The 15,575-nt window shown below is 48.4% G+C and overlaps 1 protein-coding gene across 4 annotated transcripts in view; it reads right to left on the reverse strand.

Moving 5' to 3' along the window:
• Positions 1-3,566: 3,566 nt before the first annotated feature.
• The window catches only part of GPR161 (G protein-coupled receptor 161), a 66,357-nt gene continuing 54,348 nt past the window's right edge, over positions 3,567-15,575 (reverse strand). For all 4 annotated transcript variants that reach the window (XM_011979923.1, XM_011979926.1, XM_011979924.1 and 1 more), the window contains 3 exons: positions 14,590-14,694; positions 11,607-11,726; positions 3,567-9,822 (listed from right to left, as the gene is read on the reverse strand). In XM_011979923.1, coding sequence (XP_011835313.1) covers positions 9,557-9,822; positions 11,607-11,726; positions 14,590-14,694 — 491 coding nt within the window. In that variant the 3' untranslated portion in view covers positions 3,567-9,556. The remainder of the gene's footprint in view (positions 9,823-11,606; positions 11,727-14,589; positions 14,695-15,575) is intronic.

Consider the following 15,575-nt stretch of genomic DNA (forward strand, 5'->3'; position numbering starts at 1 on the left):
TACTTATGTGGGATAGAATCACATAGAAGGACTTCCATCATTTGTCTTTCCAAGGTACAGCTGACCCTTGAACAACCCAGGAGTTAGTGGCACCAGCCCCCCTCACAGTTGAAGATTCATATGTAACTGTTGACTTCCCCAAAACTTGACTATTAACAGCCTGTCGATCGGAAGCCTTACTGATAGCATGGTCAATTAACACATATTTTGTATATTATGTGTATTATATACTATATTCTTACAATAAAGTAAGCTGCAGAAAAGGAAGTGTTATTAAGAAAATCATAAGGAAGAGAAAATATATTTACTGTTCACTAAGTGGAAATGGATGATCATAAAGGTCTTCATGCTGAGAAGGCTGAGGAAGAGGGAGGCGTTGGTCTTGCTGTCTCAGGGATGGCAGAGGAAATCCACATATAAGTGGATCTATGTAGTTCAAACCTATGTTGTTCAAGGGTCAACTATATTTTTACCCCCAGTCATCATCTGTCCTGATAAGTGGAACCTCATTACACAAATACAGGAGTTAGTCTTCAAGCAGAAATGACTGAGAGCATCATGGGTAGCTCACATAGTAGCATAAACTAGCCCTGAAGGAAATGGCTTCTGGCCTACCTCTCACTCCAAATTTTAAATTTCACTGCAAGTTATTGACTATCCAAGTCATCTACACCCAGGCCTACATACCCTATAGGTTATGACCCAAAACTGCTCCTGCAGACCTAACCCTTCAGTCAACCTCCTTCGCTTCTACTAAATGTTCATTCTGCTGGTATCTTCCCCTCAGTCTGTTCACATGCTCATGTCTCTTCAGTTCATTCACGAAATAAAATCTTTTCTTAACACCAAATTATTCTCTACATACTTTCTGATTTCCCTCCTCCTCTTGTCATCCATATGAGCATAGTACATGTCTATGGCTTCTCTTTGCTACTTTCTGGATATGCAAAGCCACCTCTAGAACCGAGACCTGCCGGGTGGGAGTGAGGCAGTTAGTTTGCTGCCTCATAATATCTCGGAGGCAAAATCGCAAGCATGGCAGAGTGTTGTGTTTAGTGGTCCGCGATTTCAAAAGCATGCTCACTGTCACACACACCCTCACACACACACTTGGCCTTTGCTATTGTAGGTTTCTGGGATGGCACATCATTTCTCCCTTTTAGTGGGAAAAGTCTTTGAGTTTCCATTCAGTGGGCTCTTAGGAACTGTCTCACTTGTGAAGGACAGAAATAAACCCAGCAACTTCTCCATGACCTATAGTCCAGCCAGTAACTATCTTCACTATACCTCCTTGCCAACCAGCAGCTGGAGGAGACATTCAATTCCATGCTGGACTGATCATTGAACCCATCTTGAAACAGCCATTCAGTGCTGCCAAAATTATAACACTGACACAAGAAAGAAAATGTTGGAGTTGCCAAGGTCAGAGCTATGGATCATATGACAGCTTATCCATCATCATCAGCACCAGCCTTCAGCTCTAGCTTTTGATCACACTCTGGAAGTGGATATCATACCATTGGTGACTATACATGGTGGCTGAAAGAGGCTGGTGCCAATGCAAATGTGATGTTTTGCCATGGTTATCTCAAACCTGGGCCCCTCTCTGTTGATGCTTTCAGTGTTTGTGCTATAACAGCTGCCCTTTTTTGTTGAAAGTAATAGATCTCTTATTGTTTAATTAGCAGATAGTTGAAATGTTCCTATTATTTTCAGGAATCTAAATGTCTTGGAGAGAAAAGACAAAGTCAGATACTGAGAGTAAGACATAATATCCCCTGGCTGAGCCACGACTGGTCTCACAGACCAGTCAGTAGTCAAGCAGGGCATCCCTCTCCCATATGGAGAACAAGGATCTCTCTGCCACAGCCACACACATCTGCTGCTGAGAAGATGGGTTAGCTTTTTGTATAGCGGAAAAATAGCTGCAGTAGGTTATTACTCAGTAAGCTCAGTAGACTCAACTGGACTTCAACATCCAGCTTGACAAAGGCACATGCGTAGCCACATTAGGAAACGTAGTAAATGGTCAAGAGGATAAAGAAATCCGAGCTTTAGCCAAGCAAGGTCACTTCTTGACTTCCATAAAGTGCAAGGGTCTTAGTTTCTAGTTTTCAGTTATGTACCTTGCTCAAGCCACCTGACTTCTCTGGGTTTGTTCCCTCTCTAAAGGGGAGGGGGTGGTCATATTTGCCCTACCTATGTCACAGGGGCTATGTTAGGGCAAGATGAAGCCATAAGATTGACGGGTTGTTATACAGGATAACTGAAAAGACTGTAAGTACACAGTATGTTATTTCTTCCACTGTAATAAGACAGTAAGGGATGTGCTATAGCGGCGTGTTGGGAAATTGACAGGACAGAGGATACTGGAGGACTAGTGGGGTGTGAAGGAGTAACCGTCAGGAAAAACAATAGAAGAAAATCAAAATGGTACTCATCTGCTCTGGTGCAGGATATTGATGGGGAAGACGGGCTATGAAAACTCTACTTTCTGCTCAGTTTTGCTGTGAATCTAAAACTGCTCTAAAAAAAAAATTTTTTTTTTTAGTATTTGTTGGCCAGGCATGGTGGCTCACACCTGTAATTCCAGCACTTTGGGAGGCCGAGGTGGGTGGATCACGAGGTCAGGAGTTCGAGACCAGCTGACCAACATGGTGAAACCCCACCTCTACTGAAAACACAAAAATTAGCTGGGCGTGGTGGCTTGTGCCTGTAATACCAGCTACTCAGGAGACTGAGGCAGGAGAATAGCTTGAACCCGGGAGGCAGAGAATGCAGTGAGCCGAGATTGCGCCATTGCACTCCAGCCTGGGAGACAGAGCGAGGCTCCGTCTCAAAAATAAATAAATAAATAAATAAAGTATTTGTTAAATGAACTGGGTCCCCCACCCACAGTGATTTTGCAGTTTTGATGGTGTATATTGCTTAGAAGCAGGGCAAGCCAGACAAGCCATCAGGAGGCAGCAAAGAGAGAACATTCTACAGAGGCAGAATTCACAAGTGCCAGCCGCTTCCAAGATTGGGTGTGTGTCAGAGGACCCCAGAAAGCCCAGCAAGCTGGACCCTAGGGCCACGATCCACTCGGAAGATGATTTCAGTGGTAGCAGGTAAGGGGGTCAGGAAAAGGTGGGTTTCGTGCCCTGAGGTGGTTCTGAGTCTCAATGGTAACGATAATCTGCCTCTTGCCCTCTGACTTTGATTATGGGATAGAGAATTTATCTGTAGATGGATAGACAGGGCATAGCTCCTATAAAAACTTTGGGTTAAGAGTGTTTCTTGGGCATGGTGAGAAGTAGGTCATTTAAACAGTTATCTGAATTTAATTACCTTGGAGGAATTTATGAAAAATGCATGGATGAGTATTTGCAGGTGACTCGGGTATGGGCACTCCCCCATCAATTCTGCAGCAATCCACCCCTTTCTGCTCAGTCTCCCTCATTTTAGCCCATGGGAAGGGAGGTTGGCAATAGGGATATGGCTGCAGAAAATGGGAGAAAGGCAGAGGCACCCAACAAAGTCCACAGACCACAAGTCCAAGTACAAATTCACCATTTCCACAGCTATACACATACCAAAAACATTTAATCAGGTAAACAAAAATTCCAAATACACTGTTGCTTGTTTATAAATGTTGATTTATAATAATCCTAAACATTTTTTAACCTTAAAAAAATTATCCAAAGACTTCAAGTTAAATATATTTCAGGATTAGCCTGGGATTTTTGTTTTTCGAAGGTTGGTTTTTAACTACTTCTGCATCCAGGGGTCTGTTATCAGAACACAACACAGTCCTCTGTCCCTTAAGCATGCAGGTTCCTTCCGCTGCTCTCGGTGTGACCTTGTCTGCCCCGGCCTGTGGTCCTCCCTAGGACTGTCTTTTCCTCTGGGAGGACTGACTCACTAGGGATTTGTGGTATTTCAAACTAATGAAAAAAGGAAAAACAAAAGTGGCATTTGATTCCTAAGCTATTAATACTGCCCAGGAAAACGCTTGCTGAGAGAAATGAACACAGCTTTGTGTATTGCATTCTAAAAATAACACTGACCAAAATTGTGCTTTTGTAATCTTGTGCAGATTTGAGTTTGTGCTTTGATATTTTCAAAGGAATCTTCAAGGTATTGGAAATACTTTGGAAGCCAAATACTTTCCAGTGAATCCAGTCACTTTCCTTGGGCCTTCAGTGTTTTTAGGTCTGGCCAGCAGATATTAAAATAGCTCACAACATCCTTGGCTTATAACAGTTCTACCTACCTAATAAAGCTCTGCTGGCCTGTTCTACGATATTGATGACTCTTAACTATCCCTCATCTCCTTGACCTGTAAGACTGGCTCCTTGCTTTTCTCAGCCCCTTGGCCAAGACTTGGAGTTTGGCTCTGACTCTGGCTTAACTTAGAGACCTCAGACAATGTCCCTGGATTGTGTGTCCCCTCTCCCAACCCACAAGGACAGTATGGCTCTGCTCCTTCTTGTAGGCATATATGGCTGATGACAGCCATTCTCCTTTGCCTACAGTGAAAACGGTAATCTCCTCTCTCCCACGGGCTCCCTCTGGGGTTCTGCATATATTGTGGGTAGCATCCCTGCCCTGCCTCTTAGGGGCTTGGAGGATTAGGGATTCTGTGAACCCAAGAGCCACAGCCAGGCAATCTCTTTGCCACTACAGGACAGAGCTGTCCTCAGCAACCAAGGGCATTTCTCAGGGAGAATGTCCTTTCTGGACTATGAGGAAGGTCAAGCTGTATTTGTGCTATGATATGGAAGTTTACACCAGGCCCCGGGGGTTTGATCATCTTTGACAGTCATTCAGGACAAATCAGAATGATTTTATCTTTGTACAAACAGGCCAGTAGCATAAAGGATAGACTTTTTCTTTCTTTTTTTGTTTTTTAGGTGGAGTTTTGCTCTTGTTTCCCAGGCTGGAGTGCAATGGCGCGATCTCGGCTCACTGCAACCTCCACCGCCTGGGTTCAAGTGATTCTCCTGTCTCGGGCTCCCGAGTAGCTGGGATTACAGGTGCTCACCATCACGTGCAGCTAATTTTGTATTTTTAGTAGAGATGGGGTTTTTCCATATTGGTCAGGTTGGTCTTGAACTCCCGACCTCTGGTGATCTGCCCGTCTCAGCCCCCCAAAGTGCTGGGATTACAGGCTTGAGCCACCACGCCCGGCCAAGGATAGACATTTTTAATAGAAAATCTCATTTTGGATCCCTTAGACCTCTCAAGTTCCAGAAGCTACTTAGCCTTTCCTCCCCGCTCTCTATTGACTTCTGTTCCTCACCACGTCCCTGCTTTCCCGAAAGTCCTTCCTTGCTGTGCAACAAATATGACAATTCCCAAGGTAACAACCTTTAATACCTCCCATCTAGGATAGCAGCTATATTTTCAAGATTCTCGCTTTGTTATAGAGATCCCTATAAAACAAGAATAACACACCCTCCCCACAGATACTGTGAAGAAACACCAGTGGCTCAGCTTCAGCTGCACCCCAGGCATTGTGCTGATGCTTTCCAAGTATTTCCTCATAGAATCCAGACAATCGCCCTGCGACGGAGGCCTCCTTCAATTCTGTGTCTCCACATAGAAACAGATGACAAAACTTCCCTTCACAGATGAGGAAACTCATAAGTAGAAATACCAAGTGACTTGCTTGAAAACACCCAGGTAGTAAGTGGAAGTACAGGATCTGAGCTCATGACTTAACCAGACCTACTCTTCACCATCCTCACTATATCACATCTGCACTGGAGTGAAATGAGATAAAACATTTGGAAGTACCTAACAGCACCAAACACATCATAGGCCCTCAAATGTCAAGCAGGTCAGGCCCACAGTAGGCATTCACATGCCAGCTCACTGCCTCCTCTGGATAGCCACATCATCCTCACAGTTCCTTCCAGACAGGACACAGCCAGGGCTCAAGGCTGGACACATGTCGTGAATGTATCTTGTGGTCCATCCAGAGACATGTCTAATCTGCAAGTATCTAAGAGGCATATTGTCGGGATGGAAAATACTCATACAGGTCAACCTGAACAGAATAACAATCTGTCATTGTATCAAAGCACTTTTCCTCCCTCTCCTGTCTCAACCCAAATTCCTTAGCCTATCTATTGCAAATATGTAGTCTCACTGGTTGTTCAGTTGTTTACAGAAAGACCACATAGTAGCTCCTCAAATAAGAATCAAGGAACATTGGCACTAGATGGCCCTTGTCTTACACTCCTCAACTCTGCTTCTCCAGGAGCAGTGATCTACCTAAGATCACTCAGTGGCAATACCTGTGAACCTGGATGGGGTCATGCACGTAAGCAGGCTAGCCAGGTGGTCCTTGGTCACCAAGGCCGTGGACTACACCATGAGGGCAAAGGAATTCAAAACAAGAGCGCTGAGCCAGAGGCAAACAAGCTCTCAGGTTCATCCTTAGCTCTGCACAGCCACACCGCTGCCACCTAGTGTCCAAGGGCCTGAACTTCAGTCTTGGTGCCTCTGCCCGGGAAAATGGCTGTGTTGAGCTGTGCGTGTGCTCTGTAATGTGGGACTCCCAATGCCTTCCGGGTCAAAACAACCCCAAACCTGGTATCTGTGGCATAGCACAGGGACCCAGTAAGGCGGAAATCTCAATGAGAGAGACAGAGATGGGCAGCAGTCCTAAATGTGGTCTTGTCAAAATCGGAAGACACAGGACTGAGGTGTTTAAGCTAACAAGTAGCCAAATGTCCCATGTGCCACTGTCCATGTGGTCCCATCCGGAACTGCCATTGCATGGCAGTTTACAGCTAATGGACCTGGGTTTAGTGGGGGCACTGGGGGTTTCGACCTTCTGCACTAGTGGCAGATATCCTCAAAAATGCCTCTTGGGAACTTCAGAATGTGTGAAAATTCTTTTCCTTCTCCCCCACCCGCCCCTTCTCTCTCTCTCTGTCTCTAGCTGAATAAAGACAAATTTGAATTCCTGAATATGAAAAATATGGTTCTAGCTGCCAAATATCCTTCCAGACTTAGCTCAAACTGTCACCTACCTCCTGGAGCCATCCCTGACTCCGTAGTTGGAAGTACCCACCTCCCTCCGAAGCCACACTTCTTTGTATAACCACGACTTGACTTTGCTAGTTATTAGAATCGGTATCCCTCAGGTCCTGCTCCCTAAGTCAGAGTGCACACTGCAGTGGTATTGCCTACAGAGCCTAGCCTGGTGCTTTGCACACAGTGGATGTGCAGTGTCTGGTAGATGACTAAATGAATTGGACCTCAGTTAAAAAAGGGAAACACAGTGAATCATTTTGTGAAATGCAGTATTTCTAGATTTATTTAAATTCCATACTATCTCAGCTAGTGTGGGGTCAGTGGGGGAGTGGGAGGCTGTTTCAGGATTCTTTTCCTAGAGCCCAGTCTAGTACAGTCGGGAGCATTCTCCAACCCTCAGGTTTCAAAGCCAAGCCGCTGCACTCAAGAACGCCTGCACCTAACCAGCCACCCATCCTAGAGATAAAGGTCTCTCTGTCCTGCTCCACCTCTGTGCACACTAGTTGATCAGGAATATGGTCCCTTCAGAAAGTAGACAAGTGCTAGAAAAAATATATACAGGGAATATATATAGAAAACGTGAACCACACGCAGACGTAGGAATGCCATCCAGTGATGGAAGCGGAGTATCTGACCTGCACAGGTGAACCTGCCCTCTGCTCCTTCCCACTCCCATCCAAGAGCTAGGCCAGCGCCTGGCATCCAGTGACCCAAAATAGTTGTTGAGTTCAATCACCACAGGTAGCAAGACTCCAGTCCTCATGAAAGGTCTTTTACAAACTGCAGACCAGCGGACCAGCTAACCATTGGTTTCTGCCACACAACACAAAAACGCTACCTCACCAGGAGCTAGCTAGGCCCCAAAGAAAACAGCACAAGGGTAATTCACTTTCTAGAATAGCTGCCTCTTAGCAACCAGCAAGATCTCCTTGGAATCTACCTTCTGCCAACCAAAGCAGAGAAGTCCTGAACTTACTTAGTCATGCAGGCTCAAGGACAGACGCAAGAGGAGATCCAATGGCTTCCCAAGTCATCACAGCGATTACTCCAGGACCAAACTTCAACTGCTGTTCCAACTCAAAGGGAGGAGAAGAGAGGTCTAACCATCCCAATCACATTCTTGGACTTCCCCTTCCGAGATGGTGACCCTGCCCCTCACGCATCTGGGTGGCTGGCATTCTATCCAGATTGTGCTCTGATGGACAGTACAGACAAGGCCACAGAACCTTGATCTGGCTGCACTTCACATGTACATGAGCAACCACACTCCAAAGTTATACGAAGGTCAGTCCCTGGGTCTGCTTTTGTGTTTTACCTATCTCTGCTTTACAAATCCCGAGAACACCAAAGATCAGAGCCGGAAATGATCTTGGAGATCATTCAATCCAACTCCACTCCGTTTTCCCACTTTACAGAGGACCTACAGAGGTGACAGGATGTCCCAAATGACATGTGCATACAAAGACAGAGCTGGGCCAATAACCCAGGTTGCTGCCTCTGGGCCCAGGGCTGCTTCCATCTTATTTTATGCCAGGCTTGTAATAATAGTAACTGTTGCTCTTGGGAGTGCGCCCTGCAGAGCCGAGGCCAGCTATTTTCACTGGTCACTCAAACATCACACATAGAATCTATTTAATGAGGCTTTCCCATGTGAACAAATTCCCTTCAATAATAACAGTTTCTCTATTTCCTGGCTGTGCTTGGCACTACAGTCCCATTCAGTCCTGGTAAAACAGCGGTACATCTTAAATTGATTTTTTTTTTTTTAAATTCTGGAAATGGAACACCTACTATCTGCCCTTCCTCTTGTCTTTTATAGTGGTTTCTCCCTTTTGAAATACCACAGAACTTGTCAGTAGGGAAGTGGGCAGGGTGGGCCGGTCGAGAGGCCTGTGGCTGTTCCTATTAGCACCAGCAGGTGGCGCCACTGAGGACCGCTTCGCCCTACTCCTGGGTGCTGGCTCTGCGGACCAGTCCTAGAACTGAGGGTCCCACACTGCCCGCATCAACCATGTAGAAGCACCAGGATGGTCGCGTGTCATTAGGAAGAAGTGCTGTGTCATCCTCCACAGTACACTGGGGAGGGTTGTCCTCCTGAGGCCTCTGGCACAGTGCACGGCTGGACTCCCAGCACACAGTGTGAAGAAGAGGAAATGATGCATGTGGGGGTCTCCTTCCAAGCCCTTCGTCTCTGGTCCTCCCATGCCCCACCTCCCAAAAAGCCACAGCCACATCTCTATATGTTTTTTTTGTTTGGTTTTTTTTTTTTTTTTGGCTTTAGATGCTTCTGGTCCCATCACTGGGACCTAAAAGAAGCTCACATGTGGTCTCTGGAAACGCTGAAGCCGTGGGCTGTAGACATTATTTTCAGTCCTTGTCCTGGTGGCTGCACACCAGATGCTGTTCCTTCCCTGTGTGTGGCCAGCTGTACACTGTGACGTGCTCCCAAGGCCGTGACACAGGCGGTGATGGGAACTCCTCCCCGGGCAGGCCTCTCGGGCTGCAGCCCCAGGGCACCCTGAGGCCCTCATCTCTGCTCGGCAGCTAAAACATCCCCTTCTTCAATGCTCTGCAACGGCAGCCTCTGGCTCGCAAGAGTTCTGCTGCCTCGGCGGCCCCCAAAGCCTGCTCCCGGGACAGTCCGTGCCGTGAGCAAGACCCCTGGCAAAGCCTCCTCCCCAAATAAGTTGATTTTGGCTTCGGCCTCAATGGCTTTGGCCAAGCTTGCTGCATAACTGTCCAAGGACTTGTGTACTTCAGCTTTCACATGAAGAATCGAGTTCTTGGCAGCTTCTGAGGGAGAAGGCAGAAAAGAAAGTCAGCTGAGGAGCCAGGCCTGGGGACGACCTTGGGGACAAGCTGCTGCTGCTCCACCACCCCAGGGAGGGAGACAAACCGCAGTTAAGGGTGTGGGTTTCAAAGTTCGATTCCTAGGCCAAAAGCTTTGACTCCCTGACTTCCTACCTGGGAAATCTTAGAAAAAGTATCTAACTAGCCTCAGCTTCCTCATCTGTAAAGAGAAGATAATAAGACACCTCTTACTGCAGAAAGTTACTGTGATAACTAAAGGAGATAATTCTTTCTAAGATGTCTGGCCTATGTCTGGCCCATAGAAAAGACTTGATATTTTCTACTAATGCTAACCAACATTTTTACATCTTTGAAAGAGTATTCTGGTCTTCGAGCTCCCTGAAGCAGTGTAATATCTATGTCCATAAACTTCCACAAACCCTAATGTCACTCTCTCCTCTCCATATTTGCTCAGAGATTCCCCATGCAGAACCTCAAGGCTGGACATGACATTACAGGTTCAAGCCCCCTCCCAGGATTAGGAGCCCTAAACTAAAATGAACAGAAGTGAGAGAGCGGGGAGCCCTTCAGTTTCACACCCTGTGCCCTGTTACTATTAACTCATTCCCTATTTTCTCTGGACATTCCAGGGGAACAATTTATCCTCTCCTTACATTTTCTGGAGAGTAGGCAACCTGTACCCCACTCTCCAAGAGGGGAAGACTGGAGGGGCCTCCGGCCACTCTCTGCCCTGCCGCTCACTCGTGGAGGGGAGAACCCCCTGGCAGGGCCTTGCTCTTGCACCGCCTGGAGGGTGCCTTTGGAGCTGCCACGCCCACAAAACAGGCGTGATGGGGCAAGTGTGGTCCTACGTGGGCTGGGGGGTTGGGGAGCATTTCATTCATTTTTTCCTATAGAAGGGCAATGTATTAAAAGCCCATGAGGCTGCTCGCCCAGGCTCTGTTCTATAATCTGCTTTGCCAGTGAAGCGAATGATCTGTTTTCCACCTCCGACCTCTGTGACAACCTCTCCATTCATTCTGAACTCAGGGAGGGGTGTGGAGATGAGATGTGATTAATTATGAACCTAAAACTCTGACAGAGGCCATATTTATTTCCATATTCAACATTTCTGAAGAGCCTCCTTACATCGCACAGCCCCTGGACTCCACCAAATCCATAGCCCAGTCATGTTGGTATCTGGATGGCTCTTGTCACTCTCCTAATCAGCATGTCTGGATGGGAAATGAATTCCAAGTTCCAGAGTAAACAACAGCGCTGGGGGTGAGTGGGGAAGAGATGGAGTGGAAAAACATAGGGATTGGTCTGCGGCAGAACTCATTCTCCTCACAGGACCCAAGGGCCATCACCGCTGTAGGAGCAATGGACAAGCAAGATGGCAGCTTCGGCCTCCAGTAAAGCAGACACACTCATTGGGCCATTATTTCATTTTCCACAGGAGGAAACTGAGGCTCGGGGAGAGCAGGTTCAGTTATAACCATACCTCACCCAGTATCTGGGCTGTGTGTATGAACACATGTGCGGGGGTGTGTGTGTGTGTGGAGTTTGACAGCCATTGGTTGCCCAGCCTTCGATGCTGCTTGCTCTGAGAGCTGGGTGCCTAACGACTTAGGTGAGACCAACAGGGCTGGGGGTAACCAGGGAGTGGGCAAAGGGATGGAGCCCTGGTATATTCCGGGACGGGAGCCAGTCTGAGCCAAGGAATTGTCCTAAGATCCTTTCTGTTTCCCTATGTTTTCTTGAAGCAATCAGTCACAGAAACCTACCTTTGATTTGTTCCACTTCATCCTCAAATGTCACTGAGCTCCTTCTCTTGGGTGGGCAAGTGCAGTGAGAGGGAGGGTTGTCATCAGACGTGTAGTCCTCAAGCAGCATCATATCTGTCCCTAAAACAACAGGCAGAATGCACATATATAACTACAATCCAAAGTCTTCCTGGCCTCTTCTCCCCTCTCAACACCCCTTCCACCCCTCTCTCCCGTTCATCCAAACCCATCATCAAGGGCAGCTGACCGTGCCACAGCACGCACCCAAGAAACACCCGCCTGTCATCCCATTTCAGCGAGTTTGCAGACAGCCGGTGGGGCTGCTTCAGCCACACAGAAAATGCGGCCAAGTTATCTGAAGTAGGGGTTGTGTGCCTCAATGGCCAGACCCCAGAAGCACGGCATCTGCCGGCCCAGCGTGGAAGGGAAGTGGGGAGAAGGGCCGAGTGGAGGAGAGGGTCCTACTAAAAGGAACTTGATATTCTGAGTGATTCTTCTTTCAGTCTGAATTTCTATCACCACAGTTAAAATATGTTGTACTAAATAAACACTTAAATCTCCAAAACGTAGAGTTCTTTGGGGATCAAAAAATAATTGACAAATATACCCCTAAAAAGCGGGGAAATAAAGATAGAAGGTCAGGGAAGTCCTCCTAGAGATAGGTGGGCAGAGTGGGCAGAGGGAGGAAGATGGAACAAAGGGAAGGGAGGGAAGGAAGGGCTGAAATGGGACACTCAATGGTGCTCTTGCCCCACGCTAGGGCCAGTGTCAGATCCAGCCCCGTTCTTAGCTTCCAGCTTTCAACCCATCAAGGCCTGGAAGCTCAGAAAATAAGGAAGAAAGGGAAACCTAGAGCTCTTTAGATGCTGTTTCAGAGCACCTCGCAGAGGTGTGATTACCTGACACACAGAAGAAACGGTCCTCTGGGAGGTAGAATACGGTGGTTAAACACATAGGCTCGGGTCGGACAGACCTGGAATCACTGGCGGGTTATTTAATGCCTCAGTATCTTTCCATGTCTGTAAACCTGGGGTCATCATTCAGTCTACCTCACGGAGTTGTGGGGATTTTGAGTTAAGACATGTAAACATCCAGCACAGTGCTTGCACACAGCAAGGGCTAAATCGAGGGCCGTCATTCCTGATAGGGACACAGCGAACAAAGGGCAGGGCTGAGACTCACACCAGGTCTGTGTGCCCTGAAGCCCATGCTCTTTCTTCTGCCTACAATGCTTTCCCCTCACTCCTTGCGCTGGGGCACCTGCCACATATGCTTCAGCTTTCGACATCGCATGCTCAGAGCAGCCTCTCTAACTCCCCTACCCATAGCAGCCCACGGGCTCCCACCCCACTGGGGCTTCCCCTTTCACAGCTCTCAACACATTCATCATCTTTCAAAGCCAGTTGTATAGAGATGTAATTCACATGCCATGTAACCGACTCATTTAAAGTATACAATTCAATGACAATTGTATACTTTACAATCTTTATATACTTTACAGCTCAGTATTTTATGAACTGAAGCTTCCACAACAGTGGCAGTTCACCACTGTGCCCCCAGCACCTGGCACAGGGTCCGGCCAAGGCAGGAACGTGGCAAATATCTGCCGAATGAATGAATGTGGCAGTGCCTCTGGCTCCCTTTAGCTGTCTGAGAACAGAGAAGCAGTCTGGGGAGTAACAGAGACTTTCCTTAACTCACACGAGGGACTCAGGCCTAGAGGGCAGGGTGTGGTCAGTGCTTCATATATGACTCGTGTGGTGCGAGGCCCTCTGGGTTGCCAGGTAAGAAATTTTCCAAGGAAAATTCTCCATGACTAAGAGAGGTCACGGACTGGTCCCGGTGCCAACCCCAAGGCTCACTCCTGAGTTCCATGACACAGGCTCAGGCGCAGCCCTGGAGCACTCACGGGGAACAGGAAACACAGGTCAAGTCAGAGATGATTTTTCAAAGGCTCCCAAGGGCAGAGAGATGGAGAAGCTGGGAGCGGCAGACCCACGGCCAGGCTTGCGGCTTTGTGCTCCCGGCTTCAGCAGCACTCCCTCCAGGCGCCAATGCACCAACAGCCAGACCAGGGATGGGCAGCAGGTGTGGCCAGACGCCCTGGCTCTTCCTCAGCAATGTGGAGCCATGGGTGTGACTGACAGAGAGGCACTCCCTGCCTCTGCCTATGCACCTCTGCCCAGGGCCTCCTGCGGCTCTAACAGCGTGCTTCCAGCACAGGATACAGCATCTGCAGCTCCCCACATCCCCACCTCCCCGGTGCCATGGCTCTGACGCCAGGAAGCCGACCGCTCAGACAAGGAGCAGCCCTGGGTTTGCAAGATCCTTTAGGCAGAGGCTAAAGGGAGGGCTCCGCAGGACTTGTGGTGGAGATGCATTTCTACAGGGAGACTAAGTTTCATATCAAAGGACAGGGAGTGAGGCGACAAGGCCAGCTGACCTTGCTGGAGGGCTCCCTCTGTGCCAAGAACAAGATGAGTGCTGCACATTCATTAGGTCTCTCTCAATTCTCACAGCTGCCCTGTGACAGGGATTAGTACCCCGATTTCACAGATGGGGAAAGTTGAGGGTTTGGGAGGAGATCGTGCAACTTGCTTGAGATAACACAGCTCTTAAAAAGCCAACTGGAGACTGAAGACCAGGCAGGCTGACTCCAGGCCCTTCTGGGCCAGTGCTTATTATCATCATTTCTCATTTTAACTTTGCAAAGGCTTTCACTCACTTTCAACCCCCCAATAACACGGTGTGGCAGAGAGAACGGGAACTGAGAACCCCATTTTGTAGAGGAAGAAACTGAGACACAGGAAAGCTGAAAAGTCAAAGCCATGACTGGAAACCCAGACTTACGATTCTCACCTCCTACCCACTGTGGGAAATGCCCCTCGGCCAGCTCTTGAGCCTGCACTGGGGAAACGACACGGGGGAAACGCGACACGGGGAAAACGCAACAGGCGAGAGGCTTATAAAGCACACAGGTTACCTGAGTCCTGGGAGCAGCTGAAGCCAGTGTCCCCCGTGCTGCTGCTGTGCCCCAGGGGCTGTCCGCCTGCCATGAGCGCCGTGAGGTGTGGGGACAGGCCCAGGTCTGAAAGACAAAATTGGCATTGACAACACAATCACACCCTGCAAGGAGAGGCCCCAGCCTCCGTTTCCCCACAGACCCATCTCCTGCCCTCCTGTTCGCCCTTGCAAAACTCACTCTCAACTCCCTGAAAGACAGGAGAGCTTAGCTGCTCCCTCCCAGCTCGTCCGTCTTTTCTGTCCCACTGTGTCAGCAGCACTCACTGGGTTCCCCCAAAGGGGAAACTCTCCTGACAATGTCAAACACCACCAAGGTGATGACAGAGGGCCAGGGAGCAAAATCAAAAAACAGACAGAACAGAACACCAAGGCAGGCAGGAGGGAAAATGTGAGGTGAGAAGATCTTCCTGTTAAACATGGAGGGTTCCACCCCACACTTACCTCCTGAAATCCTACTTGAATTATCAAAGAGGGGTTTTTAAGAGGCTTACACCCCAAAGGAAGGAGAGAATTTTTGTCAGCTGGAAAGCAGATGGGTGAGAGTGATAAGCTGACCTGGAATGGAGAACTGAGGTTGGCAACGGGGAGGTTTGGGAGAAGCAGGCTTCACCAGGCTCCCAAAACTCAGGAACGGGGTTGGGGGGTAGGGGCCAGGAGAGAAAGTCTCCCCAAGAAGCAGCTGGCCCTTCTACTGCTCTTCCCCAGGCTAGGCCTCAGGCACCAGAGCCCAGTGTTGGTAGAAGAGGACAGTGAGCCCCGGGCACAGCTGCACCAGAAGTGACACAGTGAAAACTGAGGGTATTGTGGAAATTTACGTATTAAATAGTGGGACCCTGGCCCCTTGTCCCACTTAACCTGGCCTGGAGACTGGAGAACTCTTCCCTGGGAAAATCCACCAAGCCTAGAGAAAAGACTCACAGGCACTGAGAGTCAGGCGCCTGTGAA

The sequence above is a fragment of the Mandrillus leucophaeus genome, unplaced genomic scaffold (assembly GCF_000951045.1).
Source record: "Mandrillus leucophaeus isolate KB7577 unplaced genomic scaffold, Mleu.le_1.0 Scaffold207, whole genome shotgun sequence".
NCBI lineage: Eukaryota > Metazoa > Chordata > Mammalia > Primates > Cercopithecidae > Mandrillus > Mandrillus leucophaeus.